The 9969-nt window shown below is 58.0% G+C and overlaps 3 protein-coding genes across 3 annotated transcripts, besides 17 other annotated features; 1 reads left to right on the forward strand and 2 right to left on the reverse strand.

Annotated features, from left to right (window-relative positions):
* Positions 1-197: 197 nt before the first annotated feature.
* Positions 198-620, forward strand: Tco025E_03336 (uncharacterized protein; the record flags this gene model as incomplete). The annotated part of the gene is made up of 1 exon (XM_029370255.1): positions 198-620. The coding sequence occupies one exon, from the start codon at positions 198-200 to the stop codon at positions 618-620; it is 423 nt and encodes a 140-aa protein (XP_029229574.1).
* Positions 617-1507, reverse strand: Tco025E_03337 (uncharacterized protein; the record flags this gene model as incomplete). The annotated part of the gene is made up of 1 exon (XM_029370256.1): positions 617-1507. The coding sequence occupies one exon, from the start codon at positions 1505-1507 to the stop codon at positions 617-619; it is 891 nt and encodes a 296-aa protein (XP_029229575.1).
* A 439-nt stretch (positions 1508-1946) lies between these two features.
* Positions 1947-1974: a microsatellite.
* Positions 1975-2396: 422 nt separating this feature from the next.
* Positions 2397-2431: a sequence feature (A-rich).
* A 425-nt stretch (positions 2432-2856) lies between these two features.
* Positions 2857-2893: a microsatellite.
* A 907-nt stretch (positions 2894-3800) lies between these two features.
* Positions 3801-3837: a microsatellite.
* Positions 3838-3872: 35 nt separating this feature from the next.
* Positions 3873-3896: a microsatellite.
* Positions 3897-4040: 144 nt separating this feature from the next.
* Positions 4041-4091: a microsatellite.
* Positions 4092-4186: 95 nt separating this feature from the next.
* Positions 4187-4211: a microsatellite.
* Positions 4212-4278: a sequence feature (A-rich).
* A 301-nt stretch (positions 4279-4579) lies between these two features.
* Tco025E_03338 (putative RNA-binding protein) lies at positions 4580-6814 on the reverse strand (the record flags this gene model as incomplete). The annotated part of the gene is made up of 1 exon (XM_029370257.1): positions 4580-6814. One exon carries the CDS (start codon positions 6812-6814, stop codon positions 4580-4582), a length of 2235 nt encoding a protein of 744 aa, XP_029229576.1.
* Positions 6815-6925: 111 nt separating this feature from the next.
* Positions 6926-6961: a microsatellite.
* Positions 6962-7208: 247 nt separating this feature from the next.
* Positions 7209-7268: a microsatellite.
* Positions 7269-7413: 145 nt separating this feature from the next.
* Positions 7414-7464: a microsatellite.
* A 46-nt stretch (positions 7465-7510) lies between these two features.
* Positions 7511-7542: a microsatellite.
* Positions 7543-7859: 317 nt separating this feature from the next.
* Positions 7860-7902: a microsatellite.
* Positions 7903-8065: 163 nt separating this feature from the next.
* Positions 8066-8094: a microsatellite.
* Positions 8095-8650: 556 nt separating this feature from the next.
* Positions 8651-8681: a microsatellite.
* Positions 8682-8817: 136 nt separating this feature from the next.
* Positions 8818-8855: a microsatellite.
* A 487-nt stretch (positions 8856-9342) lies between these two features.
* Positions 9343-9381: a microsatellite.
* The last annotated feature ends 588 nt before the right edge of the window (positions 9382-9969 follow it).

The raw sequence follows: 9969 nt of genomic DNA on the forward strand, positions 1-9969 counted from the left end.
GAAGGCAGAGACAAGAAAAGACGAGGCGAAAGAAAGAGAGAGAAAGGGGGTGATACGTGGGTGTCTGCATGCATGTGTGGCAGTGACGCCGCAGCATCATCGCAGGGCCCCAGAGCAAACGGCACGGGAGGTGTGTATATGTATATGTATATAAAGTTAGTAAACACAAAAAGGGAGAAGTGGCGGGGACGAGCCACATGTCCGCCGGGAACGGCGGAACAGCACGCGAGTCACTTCCGGTGCGGGGGCGGGCAACTTCACTTCGGGACTGCACTGCAGATGTGCTCAGCGCGCGGGTGAAGTTGAAGGGCGTCACGCAGGAATTTCCGCAACAGACGCAAACGGGGAAGCACAGCACCCCCCGCTGTGGTGGCGCCTCATCGTCCTTGCACATCCAGTGGAATCGCAGACCGGCAGGCGAAAGCAAAAGACCAAATACACTCATACACACACACACAACGCAAGAAACCACAATGACCCAAATTGGTCGAGGAGCCCCGTGCACCGCGGCGCACAGCTTGCACGCCTTCCAAGTTGCGGCCCATAGTCTCGTGGCCGACGCACTCCGGCAGCGGCTCACCCAACACGCGCGCGACGAAGGCGTGCGATGTGATGTCTAATCACTCTTTTTGTGTGCACCATGGGCGGCGGCGGCGGCGGTGTGCCTCCCCCAGCAGCGTCGCAGGAGAAGTCCGGCCGAGAGCGGCAGCAGGACAAGGATTGCTACCAGCAACGCCGCCTTAGCCACCTCCCGCCATTGCCGTGGGAGCAAAGGCTGTTGCGTCTTGCTCAGCTGCTGCGCTAGTCGTCGCCGCGTCGCATCCTCATTCGCAATGTTCTGAAGAGTGGCGGGTCCACACATCTGTTGCCGCTCGCAGAATGCGCCCGCCTCGCCCAGCTGGTGGGCTGCGTCGCGCTCCGTCGCAGACGCCTCGTCGGGCTTCTTGCTCTTCGGCAGCAGCGCCGCAAACGCCTCCAGGGCGAGTGGCTCATTCACTTCCTCCAGCACAGCCGCGCAGAGGCCATCAACGGCGTCCCGCACCGCCCTTCTTGAGCCGAGCACGTCATCCTCGTGCAGGCGCAGCTCCTCCCGCATTTCCGCCGCACCTTCGCGCCCCGAGGCGTCGACGGCCCGCACTTTGTGTTCCGCACGATGGAGTTCATGAACGCGGCGGCAGAGACCGTCGATGGCATCGTGCACGTTCACCACGAGACGCTGCCGCGCGCCCGCCCGCACCGCGTCGCTGTCGCTGCGGTCCGCCGCTGCAGCCGCCGCGCGTTGCATCCCCGCAGCGGGCCGCAAGACCTCCTCGCGGAACACCGTCGCCAGCGCCACGCAGGTGCGGCAGCGGTACTCCCGCCTGGTCACTTCCGCCGCATCCTCCGCGCCGTCACCGTCGGCCAGCGTCGCCCCGAACACGTCTGAGGGCAGCAACGACAGAAGCAGCAAAAGCAGCCACAACGATGCGAGGGCGCAACCGGGCACCCGCCGCAGTGTCTGCGGCATTGAACCACCGCCAGTACTGTCGGCTACCCGTGACGGCTGGCGTGAGTGTGTTGCGTGTGTTTGTGGGGCTGCGCGTGCGATTGTCGCTTGAAGTGTGCGTCCACGGCGGCTCTAAGAGAAGGAACAAGAGTGATCGAGGGGAAGTTGGGCGTGAAGGGAAGCGGCACCGAGGAAGCACGCGGCGGTCGCGGTGGGAGGAGCAGCCGAGGCAAGAGGCAGCGCTCCGCTCCCAGGCACACCGCCGTCACGGGCCCACAGACAAAAGTAGTGTAAACGCAACACTGGCGTCGTCCTTCACGCGAAAAACTGAGAACGACGCCGTGTGCGTGACGACGCGGCCACACAACAAGACAATCACTAAAGACGAAGAAGAAACGAAAAAAAAAAATGTCGCATCCTCGCCGCCCTGCACGTTGGTGATGTGAATGCGCTCTGCATCTGCGTGCGTGTGTGTGTGTGTGTGCGTGCATACAGAAGGAAGGAAAGAAAGCGGGTGCGAAGGGTGGGGCGGCGTATCGGCTGGCTGCGCATGCACGACGCACACGCGCCACGGGGAAGGCGCGCAACAGACTGAGCGCCGCGCACAAACCCCGCACCGCGCCCCGCCGCCTGCCGCAGCCCTCCGCCCCGCACGCACACGCACACACACACACGCAAGAGAAAAAAAAAAGCGAGAGCTGCAGAAGACACGCGCTCGCCCCTCCGCCACAAAACACACACGCGAACGCACAACGCCGAAAACATTCTTTTTTTCTTTGACGGCAGCAACTCCGCCCGTCCCCCCTAAAAACAAAAAACAAAAAACGGGCGATTGTCGGGAAACTCCGTGAGCGCCCTCCGGCGTGCGTGTGTGCCGCGCGGCCAAAGCAAACAACGAGCGGAGAGGTGAAAAACAAAGCAGAACAAAAAAAACGCAAAATAAAATGTGAGTCGTATGCCTCCTCCGGCATCCGTCAATGAAGGGAGGGGGAAAAAAATGAGGGCAGCGGGGAGGGAGGGGAGCTTCTTTTGCACGCAAGATGCCAAGGAAGCCACACACACATCCCGACGAGAACTGAAAACGAGGCTGAGGACAGGAAAGAAAGAAGAAAAAAAAACAGGCAGCCGCGTTAGGAGAATACAAAAAAAAAAGGAACGTATATCACCCCCGCAGAGATACTTTACACACGCAGCAGCTTCCATGTCTCCTCCTCTGTCATTCACGACGGAATTGCCGTGGACACGGTGAAAAACATCAGAAATGTACACAAGCAAGTAATGCATGTACATCCTTGCCTTACTCTTACACGCACTCCTACTTCCTTTTCTCTATTTACACATTAGTATATATATGTAATCGTACATCTCACTTTCCTTTTCCTCTTCTTTTTCTTCCTCTTCCTTTTCTTCCACGCAGCCCGGTGTCCCTCTTTCCTCCCCACGCTGCGTGGGTGGTGTGGCCCACCAACACGCTTTATAGCCGCACTCCTCCCCCACCACTGGCAATGCCTCTTTCCGTGTCTTTCGCAAAGACACCCGCAGTCCGCCCAGACGGCGTTGTCGCAAGAGGGATTGCCGACGCCACGCAGAAGCGCAAAGGCGGCGGCGCTGTCTATCGCACATGCACGCACGCGCTCTCTCCCTCCCGCGGCTCTGCCTCCCGGTGACCACCTCCCGCCTCCTCCTTTAATTCCCCCCACGCCCGGCGGCATTCAAATGGAGCCGTTGTGTTCCACGCCCCGTACGCGCCCAAGCGCCCCAGCCCAGCCACCCCCCAAACCCAAACCCAAACCCAGCTGCCGACGAGGACAGAGGGCGGGCGAGCGAAGAAGAGGAGAACAGTGCGTCCCCAGCCTCCCCCGCCACGTCTCCCCCCGCAGAAACAGAAAACAAAAAAAACACATCCCTCCTTTGTTACTTCTTCCCACAGTTGTTCTCCCCTCCCCCTAGCCCGTTGCACTACCCCCTTCCCCAGCAGTTCCTGCTAGTCCCATCACATTCCCCGCATGTTCATCTACGAACCCGTTTTCCCCGCCCGTGTGCGACCACGACACGAGACGCCCCCGCATACACGGCCCATAAACAAGAAGAAACACCTCCCACCATCACCAAAGAGAATTACATCTACTACCGTAGCACCCCTCTCCCCACCACATCCCTCGCACCATAACCGCAGTCCCTCCCTACATAACCATAGTCACCGTGCAACTGTAAAAAGAAAAAAAACAAGCAAATGAAAAGGGCTGGTCCTATCCTAACTCTATGCCCGCATCTCATTGAGATTATATGTATATAAATAAAATATAGGACATGTACGCATATTCACACGCACACGCACACACACAGACGCAAATAGGGATATAGTCATAGTAATAATAACAGTAACTGTGTGTGTGTGTGTGTGCGTGTGCATGCATCACATCCTCCTCACATCCTATTTTCCTTCGTCCTCTTGTTTATATTTACTGTTCCTTTGCCACAGCATCCGTCGTGCGGGCAGCGGTGGGCACAACAACCCCGGCAAGGCGCGCCACCACCGCCAAAGCAGTCGGACATATAGATAGATAGAGGTATATATACATAAAGATATATGTATATGTATATAAGGCAGGTAAACTGATAAAGTACTATTTCAAAATGTGAAGAAGGTGCATCAATAAAAGAGGGGAAGCCTCACAAACACTCACACACGCATATCGAAACAACAACAAAACAAAAACAAAAAAAGATCGCAAAGCAAAGCAGGGATGATACAACGGAAAAAAAAACAAAGAACTACACACGACAATACACTCGACCGAAATACCGCATGAAACGCAAACAGCAGAAGGGAAAAGAAAGGGGAAAAAAAAGAGTTCGCAGATAACCCAAAAAGGCACCTATGGACGTATATGCATACATAGATGTGCATAAATAAGAGGCGAGACACACACGCACAGAAGAAGGGGGAGAGTGGCTGGTGTGTGAAGAAGGAGACCTCAGCCAGCCGTCATGCAACGGTCTGCACGCTCAGGGTAGTTTTGCAGTGTGGTGTTTGCCGCAGTCCATTGCCTGTCAGTTCCGTTCAATACCCCTGGTGCAACCTCAAGCTCTTCAGAGCGTAGGCGGCTGCACAACCTGCCATGAGGCGTCGCCTCTGGGCAGCGGGAAACACCGCACCATGTGAAGTGGTGGAAGTGTTGACCAGAACACCTCCTCCGGCGCCGCCTCGCCTGCGCCAAGGGATTGCAGGAACGTCTCCAGAAAGTTTTGGTCCTCCAACTGTGGAAAAAGAACGGGTCGAAGGCGATGCACACCGCCTTCAAGCAGCGTCTGCTCCAACGCCGGCAGGGTGGCGCCAAACACCTCCTTTGAGCGATTCGCGGCAAGGACGTAGACGCAGCGAGTCACCACCGGGTGCGCCACCTCCGTGGAGAGGCCAATGGTGAGGAGGAGGTTCAGCACGTAGGATTGAAGGTGCACGTCGTGTGTGTGGTTCTCCGCATCAGGCGCCTGCAGCGTCTCCAACGGGACCTCGTATTCATCCAACCGCGGAACATCCATGGCGACCCCCAGAGCGGTGGGTTCCTGCTCCTCCTCTCCGCTAACATCGATGTGGCCGAAGAAATCAAAGGCCTGAGAAATGGGGTTGAATGTGCAGGACGTCTCCTCAACGGCGGACCCGTCAAAGCCAACTGGCAACACATCCTCCTCCGTCTCCTCATCTTTGGCCTTCATCGCTGCAGCCTCGCACACGGTGTGCGGTTTATCCGGGGCAGCAGGGACCACAGAAGCCGTTTGGGAAAATGTTCGCCCAAGCCGCTTCACAGGTATGGAGTTGCAGCACAAAACAGCACTGTGAATCGACGACAACGACTCCTCGTTGTTGCCCTTTTGAAGAAAAAGGAGAGAAAGCAGGAGGTGGGCGAGGAGGCGCAGCTGCACCACGCGTTGCGTCGCCTCTGCTTCTCCCCCGCCTAACACCACTCCGTGTTCCTCCAGCGTGTGTGAGACCCCCGCCAAGCCGATTCGGCGGCCTGGGTGGCAACCGTGACCGTCCAACACGTTGAGCAGAGCCCGAAGTGCACCCACCGCGTCGTAGAATTGCTCCCCGGTGGCGGCAAACACTCGAGCGCCGTGCATCGCAGCACGCGCCAACGCCACCCCACGCTCCACCTTCGAGTCCTGCGGGGGTGGAAGTGAAGAAAACGACGTTTGAAACCCAGACGAAACTACTGGGAACTGAGAAACGAACGGTGGGTTCAGCCTCTCTTCGTGTGATGTAGCGCCGTCGCTGCGGCCATCGTGATTACTGGAGGAGCCCAGTTGCTGGTCCATCGACATCGGTTGAAACAACTGCGAGTAGAGCGGCGGGGCGAGGGCGCTGTCACCGGCGACAGTGCCGTTTACGTTCGTGGCAGCGGCATGCACGTGTGGCGTGATGCCCGCAGGCTCTTCATCGGAGTTCGAGACGGAGTGGGAATGGTACCCCGTTTGTGTCGGTGGACACAGTGAGGAGGCAGAGTTCTCTTGTGGTTTTGCGTGGTGCCTTGGTGCCGGCGGGTGCCAGGTGCCATTGCTGTGGCTCAGCTCATTGTTGAGGCTGGCGGTAGTATTGTTTGTGTTGCTGCTGCGCGAAGAATTCTGTGCATTCGCCTGCGTGGGCGCCACTCCGCCCTCCTTCCGCTTGAGGTTGTAGTAGCTATCGACCGCCTCCTTCAGGGTGCGGCAGGCGAAGTTGCCGGAGCCAAATATGCAGGACGTCTTTGTCGGTGGGTTGGCGTCATGGAAGACGCGGTCAACAATCGCTTGCTTAGCGGCGTTGCACTTCAGCCGCAGTGGTGGCTTTCCTGGACCATTCGGCAGTTCCATGCCGCTGCGTCGCAGCATCCTTTCCGCGCCGCGACGGTCGGCGAACTCAACGAAGCCGTATATCCAGTTCTGTGCGTTGGTGGAGTTGCCGCAAATGCGCACCCGCAGGTACTCCCCACACTCCGCGCAGAGCGCAGCCAACTCGCCCTGCAGCATACCCGTCGGGAGGAAACGCAGGTGCACGGTCCGGGCGAGGAGGTCAGTGTCTGCAGCCTCCTCCTCCACGAGCCGCTGTCGCTCCTCCTTCGAAAGGGATTTAAACTCGCGGTGTAGGCGTTGCACTGGATTCTCGCCGCTGTTCGGCCCGCGGTACGTGAACGGGTAGCGCGCCGCCGCCGCCGCCTCCGCCTCCGCGTCTGTCGTCACACTGAAGGGCAACGGGAGCCCACCGTTGTCGTCCAACGGTGCTTGCCTCCTCGTCATTGCACGGAAGTTCTTCTCCACCGTGTGAATAGCCTGCTTTGACCGCCGTCCCATTCTAGACGGATCCCCTTGCCTTTGCGTGCTTCTTGTTCTTCGCCCACCGCTGCCGTTCCCCGGCTGCCGCCTCGTCTCTCGTCGCTGTGAAATTCAACTGGTGCCTCCTCCTGCGTGGGTCTGTGAGTGTGTGCTTGTGCGTGCGTGGCAGACTCCTGTTGCCTCACACGCCTCTCTCCGCCACACAGACACGTGCACGCAGCCGGCCCCAACAGTCGCCGTAGGCTCCCTTCCTTTTCTGTCGCCTTTCGTGTCTGTGACAAACGCCGTGGGCTTCGCTTTCTTTTTCCGTGTTCGCTTCTACGGCCGACAGCTACCCACCCTCTTCTCTTCGTCGCGCCCGTTCAATTTCCTCTCTCGCCCCCGCCTGCTTCGGCAGCTGCTGATATATATTTTTTTTCTTTGCTGTTTTCTCCTTTTCTGAGTTCCTTGTTGTAACTTTTTTTGTTTTTGTACTTTTATTTTTTTCCCCGTTTACGTTGTTGTTGTAGTAATATTTTCTTTATACTTTCGCGTGGTGTATATCGTTGTTTGTTTGTGCCTTTTGCTCCGTGTGAAGTTGTGTCTTCCGCGGCGCTGCACCCGTCGTCTGCCGCCGCGGCGAGGGAGTCAGACAGACAGACACGCGCAGGAAACAGGCCGGCAGGCAGTCGCCCAGGCGCGGTGAAGGCCCCAAGATAAATATGTATTTATTTGGAGGGAGAGGGAGAGGGAGAGGGAGAGAGAGAAAGGAAGAGGAAGATGCGTGGGCAATGGGGAGGGAAGAGGCGGCGGGGGAGAAAAGAAAAAAAAGGAGGAGGAAGAGGGAGGCGTGGCGCCGCCCCAAGAGCCGCCCTCACGATGGCATTCCTTCCACACAGCAAAGCACGCAAGGGATACTTTGGCGGCACACTTCTTCGCTTCTCTGGTTTTTTCCCCCTTCTTTTTTTTTCCGTTTTCCTCCTCGCCGCTTCTGCAGCGGGGCGGGCACGCAGGGAGAGAACCCCCTCCACTTGGGGAATCCCCCGCCGCTGCACAAGGCCGCATGGAAGCGCCGAATCGTATTTGTGTGTGTGTGTGCGCGCGCGTGTGTATGTGTGTGTGCGTGTTTTTTGTTCTACTCCAGTTCTCTTTTTCTTTCACCCCCCCCCCAAATCCCTTCCACATTTCCGGCCACTGTTTGTTTTGTGTTTTTCGGCATCACCGTTGGGGTGCACGGAAGCGGGTTTGCGTGGGCCGCCTGTGCGGATCCCATCTTTTTATCTCTCTCCCCACGCGCACACATACACACGCGCACACACCAAGAGAGAGAGGGGGGAAGGAAGGAAGGAAGGAAGAGGAGCACACATAGACGTTAGGGACAGAGAAAGAGAGCCTTTTAAAAAAGGAAGAATAGGGCGCCCCCCACACCCCAATGCATGCTTTCATGTATATCTATCTAGCCCCACAAAGAAACTGGGGAGGGGGGGAGAGGGAAGGGAACATGCCCACAACTGGGTATGATCAGTGCGAGGTGTCGTAGTTCGCCCGTGGTGCCGGCCTACACGCGTATGTGCATGATTATGTATAGTCCCACCAGGTGTATGCCATGGGTGTGAGGCGGCAACTCCTGTAATCCCTTCCTTCCCTCCTCCCCTCTCGCCCTCCTTGCGCGCGTGTGTGCGTGGGCGCGTATCCCTCTTCGTCTCCCTGCACTAGCAGCGTACGTGCATGCTCAAGCGCATTACTTTTTTACTTCTTGTCCTGCGAACCCCACGCGCCGAGTCTTTCGCCCCCGTTTGTTCTTCTGACGGCTGATGCTCCGCTGGCATGCCCGCCCCCAGACTGCAGGTATCATCGTCAGACACACACACAGACATATATATATATATATATGTATATTTATATAAACAAGCACCCAACGACGGACACGGCATGGACGGCAGATTGCAGGAAGAGCCCGGGACAATACACAGCGCCCTCATAGGAGGAAATGATGAAGTCATGCAAAAGAAAAAGAAAACGGTGAGCAACTCTTTGTTAAATTTTGTTCTTGTTTCTTTTTTATTTTTATTTTTTTCTTCATGCTCGCTGTTGGTGGTGGATTCAACGCAGCGGTGTGTGCTGCTCGTGTGCATGCGGGCGACAAGCGCAGACGCATCCCGCGCCGCACGCCGCCACTGGCCACGTCCGCCGCAGCAAAGACGCAGTTAACCGCAGCGGGCTATCTGCACGCATGCAGGTATGTGCCTTGCGTGCGGAGGGCGCGATTCTCCCTCTTCCCCACCCTCCGGGTAACAAAAACGGCAGTGAAGTGGGCGGGCAAAGCGAGCCGCATGGAAAACCAGAGCGCCGTAAAGCAAATAGAAGAGGCCCAGCTCGAGTTGAGTGCAAATGTGCAGCAAAAAAGGGAGCGAGGCTGGCGCTTCAAACTGCCTCTCTGCGGTCATGCCGCCTCCTTCAGTACTTCTCTGTGTGTGCGTGTGTGGGGTGGGGGAGGTGCAGCCCTTTTTTTCCCCCCTCCTCTTCTTCCCTGGAGGCGAAGGGGAAGGCTGTGTTTTACGCATCGTCGCTCCCGCTGCCTCAAGCTTCCGCTGCCCTGCCGCTGCTCCCCCTTCGCGCCGGCGAAGTTCGTTGCTCCCCGCACTCTCCCGCCTCCCGCGCGGAGGGGCGTGGTTGAGGGCGCGCCCGCGGGCGCCACAGCAATAGCAAAAGCATCCACACACAGAGAGAAAGAAACAAAACACCCCACTCGTCCATGAGGCAGAGTTAACCGCCAACAGCGTGTGTGGGCGTGGAGGGGGAAAGGGGGGGAAGACGCCACGAGGTGGTCACGCGTGGTCGGCGCCTTCCGCCCGGTCGGCGCACGGGGGACCGTGCGCTTTTGAGGTGGCGCTCGTCACCGGCTTCGGCCTCCCTGCAGAGGGGCTCGCCAAGAGCTCGTCAAAGAACTTTGCGCAGCGCTCCTTGGGCGCCGCCGGTACCGTTCGACCACCCCCATGCTGCCGCCCAGAGTGGACCTCGACGCTGCCGCGCCGCAACGCTGTCATCGACAGACAGCGACGACAGCTGTTGTGGCCGCTGCGAACGGCGCCACTCCCACGCGTCCTTGGGCTAAAGAGGAACTCTCTACAGCCCTCAACGCGCGCCTCGGCGTTCACCGAAGCAACAACCGCCTCTACACGCGTGAGTCTTGC

Source organism: Trypanosoma conorhini (assembly GCF_003719485.1).
Source record: "Trypanosoma conorhini strain 025E chromosome Unknown Tco_14.4_contig_00149, whole genome shotgun sequence".
NCBI lineage: Eukaryota > Euglenozoa > Kinetoplastea > Trypanosomatida > Trypanosomatidae > Trypanosoma > Trypanosoma conorhini.